The sequence below is a fragment of the Diceros bicornis genome, chromosome 7 (genome assembly GCF_020826845.1).
Source record: "Diceros bicornis minor isolate mBicDic1 chromosome 7, mDicBic1.mat.cur, whole genome shotgun sequence".
Lineage (NCBI taxonomy): Eukaryota > Metazoa > Chordata > Mammalia > Perissodactyla > Rhinocerotidae > Diceros > Diceros bicornis.
In genome coordinates, this window is record NC_080746.1 from 75,335,987 (window position 1) to 75,353,729 (window position 17,743).

The 17,743-nt window shown below is 54.6% G+C and overlaps 1 protein-coding gene across 1 annotated transcript in view; it reads left to right on the forward strand.

The window, feature by feature from the left end:
• The window catches only part of OTOG (otogelin), a 93,175-nt gene that overhangs the window by 51,100 nt on the left and 24,332 nt on the right, over nt 1-17,743 (forward strand). Inside the window, exons 32-39 of the mRNA XM_058546078.1 lie at nt 2,491-2,658; nt 6,808-7,086; nt 9,315-9,432; nt 10,162-10,241; nt 10,721-12,516; nt 13,484-13,652; nt 13,980-14,125; nt 14,706-14,795. Coding sequence (XP_058402061.1) covers nt 2,491-2,658; nt 6,808-7,086; nt 9,315-9,432; nt 10,162-10,241; nt 10,721-12,516; nt 13,484-13,652; nt 13,980-14,125; nt 14,706-14,795 — 2,846 coding nt within the window. The remainder of the gene's footprint in view (nt 1-2,490; nt 2,659-6,807; nt 7,087-9,314; nt 9,433-10,161; nt 10,242-10,720; nt 12,517-13,483; nt 13,653-13,979; nt 14,126-14,705; nt 14,796-17,743) is intronic.

A 17,743-nucleotide genomic window follows, 5' to 3' on the forward strand; every position in this document is an offset into this window, starting at 1 on the left:
GCCCTGACCTGGTGCCACAGCAGCGTCAGCCGTCCTGAGGCCCTGTTGGCCCTGGAAGAGCCGGGACATGGGGCAGGGAGGGACTCCATCATGCAGAGAGAGCCCTGACAGTGCAGGGGCCAGGGATGCCCCGGAACTCTGTACCCAGCAGCTCCTGCAGCCTCTGTCGGGACTGCAGGCCAGGCCAGCTTCCCGGATGTTGTGCTCAGCCAGCGCAGCTTCACCAGGATGTAAAAACCCCGTTTGCTGCAATGCCCCACCCTCCGGCCTTCACAGTTTAGCTCATCAGGCCCACAGAATGCTGTCTTGGGGTTACCGAAGTTCTGAGTTGGCAGAGGCAAGTGCAAACTGCTCTCCCTGAGGATGGCTGGGCAAAGCCTATGGCCTGGCTCAGCCTGTCAGGTCATCTTCAAATGTAGCCAAGGTCGCGGGACACCAAGATGTGCTCCCACCCTTGCATTAACTAGAGTGAAAACACAGGTCATGACTAAGGACCCCAGGGGGGTTAATGTCCAATGTTAGAGCCAATTAGTCAGTTTAATCACTGGGGTCTTAGGCAGTGGGGGAGGGCTGCCCAGGAGTAGTTTTCAGCACTGATCTTTGTCCACATGGGCCAAGGTCAGACCTTAGCAGAGTTAGACAGCCATCAGGTCCCTGGTGCCAGTCACCTTGGACTTCAAGTCCCCCGTTCAGGCACCGTCCTGCCAGGAGCAGGCCTGTGAGAGTAGAGGCCCAAGGCCTTGTCCTCAGTTACCTGCATTATCAGATTACAGTTTGAGGAACGTTCCCCTGGCAGACTATGGCAGGTGAAATGGAGGGGGACAGACTAGAGACAAGGACACCAGTTAGGGGGTCTGCGAGATGAGGGCTGAACCAGAGTATAGCATGCTGGTTCACAGTGACTGCAGTCCCTAGGAGCCCCTGATGGCCCAAACCTTTGAGCCCTAAAGGACTGAATCTGTGTTGGGAGAACTGCATCCCTGGGACGGGCGAGGTCTGCCTGACATCAGGCAAGACATTTCAGCAAAACAGCTCGGAGCAGTTTTCTCCCTTCTGTGGCATTTTAGGTGGCAGTAACTGGCAAAGGACAAGCTGTTTCTAGCATCCTCCGCCCACCCACCCACCCACCCATCCGTTCCTTGCTCTGTTCTTCTACCAACATTTTCTCTGGTCCAGGCCCCTGCTGGGGGCAGGAAACCAGTGGTCAGTGAGATGTCACAGTGGTGCACTGGAGCCAGCCGCGCCAGCACTCTAGAACCAATTGTGTGGTCCCAACTCCACATTCGGTTGGTGGTTTGAAATTGGCCACTGGTGGGAGTATGTACACCATGAAAATCAGCGAACACTACAAATTGGGATTTTGTTTGTTTTTTGAGAGTTGGTGGTTAACCATTTACCGGCACAGCACTGCCTGTCTGCCGTCTAGTAGGGGAGATGCATGTGGACCCCCGATCGAGATCCTCATCATGACAGCTGGGATCAGTGTGTGCTGTGCTCCAAGGGCTGGTGGAGTGCAGAGGAGGAGGGATGACATTTGTGTGTGGCGGGAGAGGGTGCAGGCAGAGCTTCACCAAGGAGGTGACATTTGAGTGGGGCCCCAGAGACTGAGTAGGCATTTGCCAGGCACACAACGGGGAGGACTGCTCTGAGTGGGTGGGACAACACGAGTGGGGACATGAGGTAGGATGCAGCGCGGCTCTTTCAAGGAAGAACTAGAGAAGTTCAGTGCACCAGGGGCGAGGTGTGGGGAGGTGGGAGGTAGGCAGGGCTTGGGGCGTGAAGGGCCTGTGAATTCAAGCTGGGCTCTTGGAGTCTATCCTGAGGGCAATGGGGAGCCATTGACAGGACAGGAGCCCTGTCCCAGCCAGGAGTGTGGCTGGAAAGGTGACTCAGGGCCCCGGGAGGAGGAGGCACTGGAGGGCAGGGCACACCAGGGGCAGGGACATCAGTTACAAGGCTGTTGCAATCATCTAGGAAACCCCGCTGCAGTCATACCAACAACTGCAGGAATCCAAAGGCCGCAAAGTGACGCGTGTTTGAAATAAGGAAATGCTAATGTGGAGCCCAAGCCTTCCCAGCCTTCATCCCTCAGGCCTCAGGGGGCAGAGACTAGGTCTGACGTCTTCTCCCAGAGGCCACCCTGATAGAGCAGTGCCTGGAATGGTAGAGTCTCAGAGAGTGGGACAGGCCCATGGAGAGACACTTGGGGAGCCCAGATGCCCCCTGTGGGTGGCCTCTTCCCAGGCTCCCTGTGAAATGATTCAGGTGCTATGCAGAGGTAGTTCCCATCAGGGGCTGACAGCCTTGGGTCCCTGTCTCTTCCTTCTCATGGAAATCAAGGTCCCTGGGGCTTGGGGTGAGGCAAGTGACCGAGAGCACCTCCTTGGTACCCTATCTCTTCCCCACCTCTGGTAAGGATGGGCAGGTAGGGGTGGGAGGTGGGCAAAGGCCCAGGGAGGCAGGGCTGACTACTGAGCCCTTTCTCTCCAGCGCTAGGTAAGGGCCCCTACCAGCTGGCCAGCTTGGCGGCTGGTGGTGCCCTGGTGGCCATGAAGGCGGCTGGCGGTGCTGTAGTCCTATTGAGCGCAGAGGACGTGGCACCGGGGGACACTGTGAACTTCCTGCTGACGGCTGCGCTGTACAAGGCCAAGGCCCACGGTAAGGCCCACCTCCGGCCCCGCTCCAGCCCGTGGTGGAGGGAGGCAGGGGCCTGAGGAGGAGAGGTTGCTGAGGCTCTAAGCCGTCTGCGGGGGCTGGAGAAACGTGGGGCTCCAACAGGTGCCCCTTGCCCAGTTGAGACAGGGTTCTGGGTCAGCCTCTTAGCCTCTTCAAAGGGACACCTTCTATCTTCCTCTTGAAAACAGTGGAGAGGCCAAGGTCCAGATGTACCTTTGTACTGTGCTTTACACAATAGGTGTGTTCCAGAAAAGCCGGGTGGGAACAGCTACTTCCTCTCCCTCTCCCTCTCTGTCTCCTTTTCCTCCTTCCTCCTTCTCTTCCTCCTCTTCCTCCTCCCCTCTTCCTCCTCCTCCTCCTCCCCTCTTCCTCCTCTTCCTCCTCCTCTCCTCTCCCCTTTATTTCTGAGACTGGATGGACTGTACATGCCAGAGGGGAGCTCGCTGGTGTGCTGACTCAGGCGGAGCCTTCTCCTGTGAAGAGAGGAGTGGGCTCTTGGTTTGCTCAGGTTGTGGTCCTGAACTCTGGGCTGGTGGTTACACGGACTGGAGCACACTGGGGACCAGCCCCAGCCTTCCGGGTCTCAGACTGAAGAGCTTTGCGTTAGTGGGCACCGTCCTCTAACCTCAGGGTTCAGTAGTGCTTGAGGGGTGGCAGAGCCTTGCCTGGTGGGGGTGACCCCCAGGTGGTGTCTGTGTTGGGCCCTGGGCCAGCCAAGGACTCAGGCCCCCAGTGCTAGGAAGCCTTCTCTTCTGTGGCCATGGCGTGTATCCCAGTGTGTGTGGTCACTGTGATCAGGGTTTCTCTCCCCAATCCTGCTGGTCTCATCTAGCCCAGGTAGCCAATTGTCCATGTAGGATGGTCCATGTAGCCAGTCCCAGCATCAGCTGGAACCTTGAACCAAGACACTGCTCAGAGAGTTTATCCCAATCTAAGAATTCAAGTTCTCAGATTCTCACAGTCTGCAACTTATCTAGTGATGAGGATTTCACTCTCTCTTTCTCTCTCCCTCTCTCCTCCTGTTTCTCTCCTTGCCTCCCTCCCTTTCATTGAGCCCCATTCCCATGCCAGACACAGAACTGGGCACTGGGGAACTAGGGATGTAAGAGACAGCATCCCTGCTCCCCAGAAGTCTGTGGTCCCATCCAGGAGACAGACATGGTCAAAGGCAGTTACAACACCTCTGGGAACACTTGGGAGGAGCCCCTAACTCAGTCTCGGGGAGTCAGGAGAGGCTTCTTAGAATAAGTGATATTCTCCTGAGGGATGGAAAGGAGCCAGGAAGGGGCTTGTGAGCCAAGCTCAGGAGTTGGGTCTTTATCCCGAGGGCAGTGGGGAGCCATGGAAGGCTTTATGGAGGAGAGGGACCCTGGGTCCTGTCCAGCCCCGGCACAGCCAGCATCCCCAGCTATGGGTGATGTTCAAGGTGGTGTGAGCTGGGTCACAGTAGAAGGTGCCAGGAGGAATCACACCACTGAACCAGAAAACCTGGGAGTGAGGAGCCAGGGGCTGGGCCACAGGAGGGCCAGAAGCACCCCAGCACCCCAAAGGAGAACACTGCCTTCCGAGATGTTCCTGATCCCCAGATCTGTGTGGTCCTGCTTGAAGAAGAATGTCTTACAACCTTCCAGATGCAATAGGCCATCTGCTTAGTGGGGATTTTCTTTTCTCCATTCAATATTTTAGTCCAGTAGATAAGATCTAGCCGAGAGAGGGTGTTGATTTTCCAGAGGTTTTATGGGCATGTTATGCAGAAGCCCAGAGTAGCCTGGCCTTGCAGAGCGTCACTGTGGACAGCATCTCCAGAGGCTGTGAAGTCCAGCCTCCATCTCAGTCAGGCCTGGGTCTCATGGGCAGCTAGGGGCAGAGCCCAGTGAGGAACCAGGCTCCCACCCCACCCCGTCCTGTGCTCCTTCCCTTGTACTGTGCCCAGGGTACTGGACATCAGAAGAGAAAGTGCCTTCCAGGGGAGGTCTGGGGTGGATGCATGGAGGTGTCCCTTGAATTGGGCCTTGAAGGATAGGAAAGATTGTGATGGGAAGAAATGGAGAAGAAAATGTCACAGAGAGGATTCGGCAGTCATTTAGGTCTAAGCCTCTCACTCTCGTGGGTATTGATGTCCCATAGGGTGTACTGAAGGGACACAAGCCACAGCCTGGCACATCTCCCTGGGGTATCGATTTTACTTGAAGATTTTGGGGGAGGTTACTTATTTAATAATAACAATAGCTCACTCTTCTGTAAACTTACCATGTGCCAGGCACTGTTCTAAGTGCTTCATATATAATGACTCAGTTAATCCTCACAACAATCTTAGGAGGTAGATGCTGTTATTTTCTCAATTTAAAGATGCAAGAACTGAGGCCCAGAGAGGGCAGGTAATTTACCCAAGGGTGCATTGCTTGTTAGTGATAGCAGCCAGCCTTTTGGCTCCAGTCCTTTATTTGAACTGCTATGCCATGTTGTCTCCCAAACAGAGAGACTACAAAAGACGTACAGTTTAGAAAATGGAAGGAAAAAGTCACTTGAATGTTTAAGGAAGGACACAAGACTTTGTACCTCAAGGCTGTGGTCTTAGCCTCTCACCAGTTAGGAGGACTTGAGGGCAAATGGTTGAGAACCTTGATCTAGGCCAACCCCAGTCTTCACAGAGGAGGAAACTGAGGCCCAGAGAGGGGAGAAGACTTGCCTGAGGCCACACAGTGAGTGTGAGCAGGGCTGGGGCTGGGACTCTGCACGCTAATCCTCTGCTGCTGGCTCCTGGATCCCATTCCTGGGGCTGACTGTGCAGTGGTCAAGATCCTGGGCTCCAGTCCTGCCTCCACCATCAGGGTGATGCTAGGCCTCACTTCTCTCATCTGTAAAATGGGGTGACATAGCATCCTCTTCTCACCTGTTGTAGAATTGACTTGTTCCTTACCTTTATTTTCCCCCCACTTGCACGTAAGCGCCACGAGGGCCGGATTCCTGTCGTTTTGTCCCTATTACATCCCCAGTGCCTAGAATGGTGCCTGGCGCACAGCGGGCCCTCAGTCAGCATGAGCTGCTGAATGAGTGAATTCGCCACCTCACAGGGCTCTCCTGGAATTTAATAAACCCGCTGGTGGGGGCTTGCTGGGCCTTGTGCCCGGCACATGGTAGGTCGCTGACAAAACGCGGTTGTCGTCACTGACATTACTGATGAGTTCTTCCTTTAGCTGCCTCGCATCTCCTCACAGCTGCCCGGAGGTGTAGCAGGGACTCTCCACAGTCCCTCCCGGGACACAGGGGCCCCTAAGAGGGAGGGAACACGCACCAGGCCCCACGCTAGGCCTTTCACAGTTTATCCCTCGTGGCCTAGAGGCATGAACTCACTTGCCCACCACACAGCCAGCTGTGGCAGGTGGAGTCTCCAGACTCAGGACCATCCTGGGCACCTGCTTGTGGATTTGGGGACCGGCCACTCCACAGCAAGCCCCACTCTCTAGAAATGGGCCTTGTGGAGATGGGAGAGAGGACAGTGGAGACTGGCTCTGGGCCTATGGGCAAGCCCCTTCCCCTCTCTGGGACACTGTTTTCCCCTCTGTGGGTTGGACTCAATGTCCGCTAGGTCCACCAGCTCGGACCCTCTGGGATTCTGAGAGGAGCAGGACCCAGAAAACTGAAACCTGGCAGATCACCAAAGCCCGGCTCATCCAGTGCGTCCAATAGAACATAGCTCCTCCAGGGTGGCCGTTTCTGTCCATCCTGTTCACTGCTGTGTCCCCGGCATATAGAATAGCACCTGGTACACGGAGTGTCCTCAGCACTGTTTGCAGGAGGGAGGGGGAGGAAAGGAAGGAGGGAGAGAGGGAGGGAAGGAAGGGGAGAGAGGGAGGGAGGGACATAGTCCGACTCCTCCTGGAGGCTTGTCAGTCGGCAGCTTCTCCAACCTTCCACTCCCCTCAGGAAGTGGTGGTGTGGCAGTGGGGCAGCCAGCAGGCCCCAGTAGGTGGGCCGAGGGGAGGCGGGGCAGGCACCGAGGCGCAGGGCCCGGCTAATGCACAGGGTGTGTTGCTGCCCTGAGTCACTGAGAGTGCAGACGCGTGCCTGGGCGTCTGACCCCCATCGGGACCCCTCTTGCGCTGACCTTACCCACGCGGCTCTCTGCAGACCCAGATGTGGTATCCCTGGAGGCAGCGGACAGACACAACTTCTTCCTCCACGTCACAGCCAATGGGTCTCTGGCGCTGGCCAAGTGGCAGGGCAGTGATGCCTTCCACCACCGTGCCTCCTTCTTGCTGCACCGGGGGACGTGGCGGGCGGGCCTGGTGGCCCTGGAGTCCCTGGCGGAGCCCGGGTCCTTCCTTTACGTGTCGGGCCCCACACTGGCCCTGCGGCTGTACGAGCACACGGAGGCGTTCCGCCAAGGCACCCTCTTCCGCCTTCTGGGTAGGTGTCCAACTCACCATCACCCACGGCCCCTTGCTCAACTGCCCTCTCCCACCTCACCCTTCCAGTTGCCCCCAAGAGACAGGATCCTCACTCTCCTGGCACAGGGAGGCCACATGGGTATCATCCCTGAGCTGGGAAGTGGCCCGACCTCCATGGTGGTGACCTAGGGAGCTGTGGGCAGTGTGGCTTGGGGCCCAGCTAGCTTCCTGGGTCCTGCTTACTCCCACAGGCCAATTACACAGTCTAAAAATAGGGTGGCCTTTGTGGAAGTGAGGCGAGAAGTGATGGTGGCTGCAGCTTGTCTAGCCCGCTGGCTCAGGTTGGGGCACTTGCCTGCCCCACGAGCTCAAAGACTGCCCTCTGGGGCACCAGGCTGAGGAGCCAGCAGCCTCCCTGTCCCCCGTGGGAGGCCCAGGGCCCTGGGCAGTGATGGGGCAGCTCCATACCCCTTCCAGCTGAGACCAATGGGCTCCAGGGCTTTGCCATCCCCCTGCCAGGGGGGTCTGCCCCCAAATATTTGTTCTCTGCCTAAACCTGGAGGAAGTGATCGCAGTTTCTTTACCACTCCAGGTCGGCCTTTCTGTCCTGCATGTGCACATGTATGTTCGTGTCTGTGAGGATACCTCGTGCTGTATGAGTGGATCCATTTACATGTACACATGAGTATGTGTGTCTCCAGCCGGCCTTTTCATTTATGACCCCTGCTGCACACACGCACACACACACACACACACACACACACACACACACACACCAGGGCGGGGCCAGCTCATTCTTACATTCAGCATCATCTATTGAGTCCGCCAGTGAACCCCACCCAGGACAGATTCCTCACTGTCTGATGGCAGGACTTGTGTCCCTTTCTGGAAGACAGCAGGGCAGAGTGGAACGAGCCCAGGTTTGAAGCCAGACAGCTTTGGGTTTGAATCCTGATCCTGGTTATGGGCACTTGGAGGAGAACCCCATCTCCTGACTCTGTTTCCTCACCTGTACAATGGGCATATTTACCACAGAAGGTGATTGTGAGGATTGACCGTCTCTCACGGGCTTTGCTCCAGGCCTGGCTCGTGGCGGATGCTCCCCATATGTAAGTTCCCGGTTCTGGTCTCAGGGATCTTGGAGAAGCAGGCTTCTCCACAGTCAGCAGCAGTGTGGGGATTAGGAAGTCAGGAAAGGGCCGCTCCCTCCAGCCTGCTCAGGGCCTGCCTGCACCTCCCTGCTCAGGCCATGGTTTCAGACATCCGCGGAGTGTGTCATGGTGGTCTGGGGTCTTGTCTGCATTGAAGCCCTCCATAGGCTACAGACTTTCCCTGAGGAGCCCTGATTTGTCAAGGCACTGGCCACAGGGCCTTTCTTGAGGAAATCTCTCTGGGAGAGTTTAACTTGCCCAGCATCTTCTGTGCCTCAGTTTCTCCATCTATAAAATGGGGATAATAATAGTGCTACTTCATGGGATTATTGTGAGGATTAGTGAGTAAATCCTTGTGAAATTTTGAGTGTGGTGCCTGGTGCCATTTAAGAGTTGGCTGTTTTTGTTGTTGTTGTTATTATTAACCTCAGCTACGAGGGGCAACAAGGGCAGTGCTCAGACACACTGCACCCGCCAGGTCCCGAGACTGGCTTACGAAGAGGCTACTCCAGGGAGGCCCTCTGGGGACAGAGAGGGCAGGGCTGGGCAAAGAGCAGCTCTCTCCCCTGTCACAGGGCCTTGGGCTGAGAGGGGAAGGGATTCCCCCAGCACTTGACCTCATGGGAAAGCCTCTTGCCTCCACGGAGGTCTGCAGTGGCCTGGCCAGAGGCAGCACAAGGAGGAGGAGACTGTGTCCTGTGCAGGGCAAGCCTGGCCACCAAGAGCCCAGAGGGGCAGGGTGACAGGGCATCCTGATGTAGAGATCAGGGGTCCCAGCCTCCTCCTTGGCCACCCCTCACAGCCCAACTCCAACTGCCCACTCCATAGCCCCCCAGTCCTCAGCCCCTTCACCAAATTCCCAGAACCCCATCCCAAGGATCCCCCAGGCACTGACCCCAACTCTCAGGAATAGTTTCCTCTTAGGTTGGTTTTTGTTTTCTTTGTCTTTGCTTTTCCTGCATGAGTCTGTTTGTCTCTCCCATGGGGCTGGGCGGGCAGGGGCTGGGCTGGATTCCCTCCGTGCTCTGGCACCTGACCCTGAGCTGGTGCCCAGTCCCACTCAGTCTTGGGACTCTGGGGCGGGTTGCCTTTCCAGATGCCAGGCCCTCGGGGGCTGCCTACCCCACCTGTGAATGGCGTTACGATGCCTGTGCCAGCCCCTGCTTCCAAACCTGCCAGGACCCACGGGCAGCCAGCTGCCAAGACATGCCCAGGTGAGGCAACATGGAGACAAGTGTGTGCACCACTGGGTGTGGGCATACACGAGTGTGAATGGGCTTGTATGTAGTCTGTGGGTATAGGCATGAGCGTGTACTGAGGAGTGTGTACTCACATATACTTGTGCGTGCATGTTTCATGTGCTGTGTGTATGAGGATGTGTGTCCCAGGGTGAACCTGCCATTTATGGGCGTGTATGAATCTCTGCATGATGTGCATGTGGCTGAGCCCTGTGTGTGTTTGTGTGGATGGACAAGCGTGCATGTGCTGTACACAGCTGTGTACACGTGTATGTTGGGTGTTGGTGCAGCTGTGTGTGTGCGTGCGGGTGTATACGCTGATGTTTTGGCAGTCTGTGTGGACGTATACATATCTGTGTGAATATTTTTGAGTCCTGTAGGTGTGGAGGAGGTATGTGAGAATGTGCCCAAATGGAGACACAAGTGAGCATGTGCGGGTGTGTGCACAGGTGTGTGCATAACCAGACCTTGTTCATGTTTCCCTCTCGGCCTGAGGGGTGGAGTGTGCTGCATGTATATTTGGGTCTGTGAGCTCTTGCACACAGTGTCTCCATGGAGGTTCATGTGAGTGTGTACCTGATACACACACACACACACACACACATGTCATAAGAAAGGATGAGGTCTGTGCTCAATTCAGGTGAGAAGAGGTGACCTCCCCGCCCCCATCCTGCAGACCGCTCACCTCTCCCTGCTCTGTCTCAGGGTGGAAGGTTGTGTTCCTGCGTGCCCCGCCCCCAAGGTCCTGGATGAAGTCACGCGGAGATGCGTCTACTTGGAGGACTGTGAGTGGCCTGGATTTCTCATCCCTCCCTTGGGTTTCGTGTGAATCCCCAGGGTCTCATGGACCAGTCATGCCCAGAGCCCCCAGGTCTCTGGAGAAGCGGGGTCAGCATAGGGGCAATGCTGTAGAGCAGGCAGAGACCTCATCCTGTCCAGTCTCCCCATTTCACAGAAAAAATGAAGCCCAGGTGGGGAGGGACTGGCTTGGGGTCTCCTGGTGAGAACGTGGTACAGCCAGACTTAGACCTGGGGTCTCTTGGCTCTGGCCTCAGGGTTTGAGGTATAGGGCAGAGTCCAGACCCGCTGACTTCTCTGAGTCACCTGACGCCACATGACGGAGGCCCCTGGGTTGGTCAGGCAGCCTGACTGAACGTCGGAAGCTGCTTTCGCTCCCTCACCTAGAGTGCCAGTCCAGGAACCGCATCACCGCCCGGCCCAGCGACGACCTACAGCCTCTGAGCCTCTTGTCTCATCTGCCCAGGTGTGGAGCCGGCGGTCTTGGTTCCCATGGAGGCCCTTGGCAATGAGACCCTGCCTCCCAGTCGAGAGCTGCCTACCCCCGTTGATGAGGAGCTGCACTTTCCACAGGAAACTCCCGAGGTGCCCCACCACAGGCCAGCGCTCACCCCAGCTGCCCCACTCACCACGGCCCTGAACCCACCCATGGCAGCCACTGAGGGGCCAAAGCTGTCTCCAGGCCCCACCCAGGCGACTCTCCAGCAGCCACTGGGGGTCACCACGTCTAACCTCCCTGCCCATCCCACAGAGGCCCCGGCCAGCAAGAGAGTGACTGCCAGCTACCTGGCCACTCACTATGCTCCAGAGTCCTCATCCCTCCCCCTTTCGAGGCAGACACTCACACCTGGCATGGGGTCGGGTGCCATGGAGATGACCAGGGTAGCTGTGACCTTTGCAGGGAGCCCCAACATCACAGTCTCCTCCCGGTCGCCTCCTGCACCTCACGTCCCACTCACGACCAAAGCTGTGACAGTACCAGGCCCTGGCTCCTTGCCTGTTAAGACGACACCCCTCCAGCCCCTCCCGAGCCTGCAGTTGCCTGCAAGTCCCCCCTCCAGGCCTGAGGCTTCCCCTGGAGTGACCTCCAGGCCCCCCACTTCCTCAAGATCCCATGAGGCTTGGCTGACACCTGCAATAACGAAGGTCATGAATGGGACAGGGATCCCCCAGCCCATACAGGTCCAGAGCTTTTCCAGTCCCAGCAGCCCCCCAGCCAAAGCTAGAACAACAGAACAGGTTTCTGTCAGTCCCCTGGTGACACAGAAAGTGGAGGTGGTGCCATCCACAGAGAAGGTCCAACCTGGGCCCGGCCAGCCCACTGGCCTGCCGGCATCCCCACTTCCAAGCACATTCCCCACTGCCCCGCCCCGCCCCGCCCGGCATACCACCACAGCCACCCGGCCTCCAGCTCTGCCCCCAGGGACTCCGGCTGCCACCAGCCTGTCCACAGTGGCTCACGGGCTGGGGGCCACACCCCTCATGTCTCTGGAGTCAACTCGGCCGCCCCAGCTCCTCTCTGGCCTGCCCCCCGACACCAGCCTGCCCCTGGCCAAGGTGGGCACGTCTGCCCCAGTGGCCACGCCCGGCCCCAAAGGCTCCGTCAGCAGCCCTCCATTCCAGCAACAGGCCACATCTCTTGCCATGGCCACGACTCCCCCTGCTCGGACACTCAGCCCGGCACTGCCTCTCACCCCGGCCGTCGTGGCCCAGGTGCACCTGCCCAGTCACACAGTCCCTCAGGCCACAGGCACAGCTCCAGGCCTGCTTCTGGGAAGCACAGGGGCAGCCTCTGGAGTTGTGGCCGTGGCTGAGGGGGTGGCCTCCACAGTAGCTGTTGCCCCACGAAAGAGCACCACGGAGAAGATGGCCATCCTGTCCAAGCAGGTGTCTCTGCCCACCTCGATATACAGCTCTGCCCAGGCGGGGCCCATGGAGCTCATGCCTGCTGTGGCCCACACTCTTGCTACCTTGGCAACTGAGGCTGAGGGGCCCTGGGCCGGCACAGTGCCACTGGTGCCCACATCCTATCCCCTGAGCCATGTCTCGGCCAGGACCGCCTCCCGAGAGAGCTTGCTGGTTCTGCTCCCTCAGCTGGCTGAGGCCCACGGAACCTCTGCAGGACCTCGGCCCCCAGCAGAGCCTGTGGGAGAGGCCACCACCAAGCCGTCTGGGCGCTCGGCACCAGCCCAGAGCATCGCAGAGGGCTCAGGCGAGGCCTTGGCAACCACCACTGAGGCCAATACATCTGCTGTCTGTATCGTGAGTGACTTGTCAGGGTTCTGGCCGCCTGTCTGTGGACCCTCCATGCCCTCCCTCCCCTCGTGCCACTGGCTTAGATACCACCATGGTCTCACATTCCTAGGTGAGGGGGGCTAGGCCTGCTGCAACTTCTTCTTAACCTGCTGCCAGCCTGCAAGCTGGGGGTTTAGTGACTCTTCTCACCCCAGGTGAGAAGGGGCATCCGGCCCCAAGCCCCTGGTGCCTGAGAAATTCTCCAGGTTCCTCTGGGCCCCGGATGCCACAGCAGGGTCACACTGTGTTCCATCTGGGCCTCAGGGGCTAATTGGATGGTGTGGTGTGACAACACGGGTGTGCCAGTGTGTGCATGTTTGTTTCTGTATACCTGCATGGGTCTGTGTGTACACACGTTTGTGCCCACATTTGTGAGACTCGGTGTGAGTGCTCACATATCTGTGTGTGTGATACATGGTGTCAAGAGTGTATGTCTGTGCTTTTTTTGAGAAATAGAAAGAGAGAGTGTTGTGTGTGTGTGCATGCTCATGTGTGCATACACATATGGGTGTGCTTGGGTTTCTATGAGCACGAGCTAGTGTGTCTACACGTCTATGTGCCGGGAGCTCTCTGCACAGGCCAGGCAGATATGCAGAGGTCTCCGGGAGTTAGTCCCCTGCAAGATGGGGGTTTAGTGACTCTTCTCACCCCGGCCCCAAGCCCCTGGTGCCTGAGAAATTCTCCAGGTTCCTCTGGAGAGGAACGGACCCCCAATCTCGTGCTCAGCCCAGCCCCAGGCCCCGATGGCGTGTTGGGTGGGTGGAACGTGAGGGACCATTCCGTTATAGTTTTACCTCAGGGTCCCCTGCCCTGTGAGAGCCTGCATCGGAAAGGATCTCGTGCCCTCGCAGCTCTGGGGGGAGTGAGGTAGGGGAGTGAGTGGCTGTGGTGCCTAGGGCGGTCACTCAGGCTGTCCTTCCACCCTGTGCTCCAGCCAATTGCCGAGCAGGACTGCGTCCACCACATCTGCCTGGAGGGCCAGCTGATCCGTGTGAACCAGTCCGAGCACTGTCCCCAGGGCATTGCACCTCCTCGCTGTGGTGTCCTGGGCCTCGCTGTGAGGGTGGGAGGCGACCGCTGCTGCCCCCTCTGGGAGTGTGCCTGTGAGTCCTGGGGTCCGCCAGAGCCTCCTGAGCCCCCCTCCTACCCCCACCCCAGCGTGACCTCTGCCCCTGACTTGGCTGCTCCCTGGTCTCGGGGTAACCTTGACTTGAATGTGCCTCCCCATGGGACCTCCTAGTGTGACCCATGACCTGGCAGATTTCCTACCCTGCGACCTCTGGTCTCCATGTGACACCTGCTCTGAGCATCCTTCCAGCCCCCAGGGCCTCTGAATCACCCAGGAAAAGGCCCAGACCCCTGCCTCCTGTTCCCGGTGGCCTTGGCCCTGGCGTCATCTGTTTGTTCTCGTCCCTGCCCCATCCCCCCAGGCCGATGCTCAATCTTCCCTGATCTGAGCTTCGTGACCTTCGATGGGAGCCACGTAGCCCTGTTCAAGGAGGCCATCTACATCCTCAGCCAGAGCCCAGACGAAATGGTCACTGTCCACGTCCTCGACTGCAAAAGCGCCAACCTGGTGACAGCCCCTTGCTTCCCGTCCTGCTTGGACTTGGAGATTTGACTAGGCTTGAAGGGGACATTGAGCAGTGAGTTAGGTTTTGAGGAGTCAGAGGCGAGGACAGATGTGAAAGCTCCCTCCGTCCCCCAGCGGTCTCCTGGATTGGGCACATGGGCAAAGGGCGAGTGAAATCCACCACCTCCTGGCTCTTCCTGGGACGTGCGCCATCCCAGCTTGTCCCAGCTGCCTAGACCCATGTGGCCAGCATGGTAGTGCAGAGGAGCTGGAGTGCCGCTCCAGGGATGCAGCCCATGGTCAAGGGTGCCAGCTGCAGGGATCGCCACTAGGATGCCCCCATGAGCTAGTGGAAGGAGGCACCTCTTTTTTTGGGGGGGGCTTGGGCTTGCATGAGGTTAGGCAGAGCCAGGAATGTTCTGTGGGATTCTGCACCATCTGCATAGTCCCCATGGGTGCCCCTGACATATCGTTGGGGGAGGGGGGCAGGGACGGGGGCAGGAAGAGAGTGCTCAAACTTGCTCTCCAGGATGAGGAGGCAGGACTGGGCTCTGGGTTGATGAGGGCTGTGCTTTCTCTTCAGGGGCACCTGAACTGGCCCCCGTTCTGTCTGGTGATGCTCAGTGTGACTCACCTGACCCGTCAGGTCACCATTGACCGGTTCAACAGGAAGGTGAGTGCATCAAAGAGCAGACCCCCCCCCCCCCAGGCAGGGCAGCGGTCAGCGGAGGGGCAGGGCATCTAGCGGGGGCCTTTGAGGCCTATTCACTATTGGGGGCAGGGATGGGGAGGGGACCCTCTTAAAGAAAAATAATGCAAGATTAGGTATATTTAGAAGTGATTTTAATTAGAAAACTTGTGTCCACTCTAATGTCAAGTGAGAAAGTGTACCAGGAGGAATATTGTGTTGGAGAGGAAGTTAGAATGGCAAGAGACAGTGGCCTTACATGATTGTGGTTAAAATATCTAGCTTCTGCAGTTTTTACAAAAATATGTGGCCATGTGAACACATTCCTAGGGCGCCTTGCACAAAGAGGACTGGGTAAGTGAGGAGTCCTCAAGTTAAGCTTCATTAGCTTCACATGAAACCCACCTCTGTCAAGGAGGCCGGGTGTCCAACCCCAGCCCACCCCATGTCGGATACCCTCCCTGGGGGTCTGCCTTTGCTCCTGCTGACCGGGGGGTGAGAGAAGCTGGCTTGTCTGCTCCCTAGGTCCCAAAGTCATGCCTCTCCTCACCCATTCCTGAGCCAAGGCCTGCAGCCCTCCTGTTGGAATCCGCCCTTGAACACCAAACACAGGGCCACCCTGTCCTGTGGGGCTCTCAGGAATAGGGCTCAGGGCAGTGGGTTTTCCAGGAGATGGAGGCTTAAGCCAAAAAAAAAAAAAAAAAACCTCCTTGGGTTACATCCCTTACTTATTTTTATTTTTCCATTTTTAAAAATTAAGATATAATTTACATACAGTAAAATTTACCCGTTTGTGCACAATTCTACAAATTTTAACAAAAAACCACAGTCATGTAACCACCACCACGATCATGATATAGAACAGTTGCATCACCCCCAAACATTGCTCTGTGCCATTTTGTTGTCAAACCCTCATCCCACCTCCTGACAACCACTGTCTTTTGTCCCTATAGTTTTCCCATTTCCAGAATACCATATAAATGGAATCAGAGTATATAGAGAGATTCATTCATGCTACTGCACGTATCAGTAGTTTGTTCTTTTTTATTGTTGGATAGTATTCCATTGTACGGATGTACCACCATTTGTTTATCCATTCACCACTTGAAAGACCTTTGGGTTGTTTCCAGTTTTTGGTGAAAACAATAAAGCTGTTATAAACATTTACGTAAAGGTTTTGGATGGATAAAGTCACCAGGAGTAGATTGCTGGGTTCCATGGTAAGGATGTGTTTAATTTTACAATAATTTGCCAAATTGTTTTGCAAAGTGGGCATTTAGCATTCATACCAGCAACGCATGAGAGTTGCAGTTGTTTCACATCTTTGCCAGCATTTTGTAGCATCAGTTTTTTTTTTTTTTTCTCCAGTCATTCTAACCAGTGTGTAATAGGATCTCATTGTGGTTTTAATTTGCATTTCCCTAATTGCTGATAAAGAGTTTATTTTCCATGGTATATCTTCTGCAGTGAAGTGTCTGCTCAAATCTTTTGCACATTTTAAAGATTATGTTGTCTATTTTATTAAGTTTTGAGAATTCTTTGTATAGTTTGGATACAAGTCCTTTATTAGACATAAGTATTATCTCCTGGCCTGTGGCCTGTTTTTTTGTTAATCTAGAAGTGTCTTTCAAAGGGCAGAAGTTATTAATTTTGATGGAGTCCAATTTATCAATTTTTTCTTTTATAGATCACGATTTTGGTGTTGTATCTAACTAACCTTTGCCTAACCCAAGGTCACAAAGATTTTCTCTTAAGTTTTCTTCTAGAAGTTTTATAGTTTTAGGTATTACTTGAAGGTGTATATTGCATTTTAAGTTAATTTTTATAAATGGTGTGAGGTATGCGTCAGATTCATTTTTTTTGCCTGTGGATACTCAATTGTTCCAGCACCGTTTGTGGAAAAGACTATCCTGTCTCCATGGAATTTGTCGTTGCACTTTTGTCAAAAATCAGTTGACCGTTAATGTTCGGGTTTATTTCTGGACTTTTAATATTGTTCCATTAATCTATGTATCTGTCCTTTAACCAATGTCACACTACCTTGATAACTGTTGCTTTTTATTAAATTTTTATTAAAATTAGGTAGTATGAGTCTTCCAACTTTCTTCTTTTTCAAAGTTGTGTTGGCTATTTTAATTCCTTTATCTTTCCATATAAATTTAGAATCAGCTTGTTGATTTCTATAAAACATCCTTCTGGAATTTTGTTTGGAATTACTTTAAATATATAATTATTTGGGGGGAGAATTACAATCTGTACATCAATGAGTTTTCCAATTCATGAACATGGTACATCTCTCTATTTATTTAAGTCTTTGATTTTTTTACTGGTGTTTTTTAGTTTTCAGTGTAAGAATCCTGCGCATATTTTGTTCGATTTATCCCTAAATATTTAATATTTTTGCTGCTATTATAAATTATTCTGTTGTTTTTATTTTATATTCCAATTGCTCAATGCTAATATGTGCAAATACGATTGACTGTTGCATTTTTAAAAACGTGTTTGCCATTGAGTTTTTGTTTAGACGGTTGTGTGTACACATGACTTTTGCGTATTGACCTTGTATCTTGCAACCTTGCTAAACTCACTTATTAGTTCTTGTGGATTCTTCATTGTTTTCTACATAGACAATTATGTCTTCTCCAAATAGAGACAGTTTTATTTCCTCCTTTCCATTGTGTATGGTTTTTATTTATTTTTCTTGCCTGTTCCGCTAGCTGTTCTCTAGTATGATGTTGAATAAGAGGGATTGAGAGCCAACATCCTTGTCCTGTATCTGATCTTAGGGAGAAGGCATTCAGTCTTTCACTATAAAGCATGAAGTTAGTTGTAGGCTTTTTATAGATGTCCTTTATCAGGTTAAGAAAATCTCTTTCTCATTGTAGTTTGCCGAGAGTTTTTATTACCACGAGCAGATGCTGAATTTTTGTCAA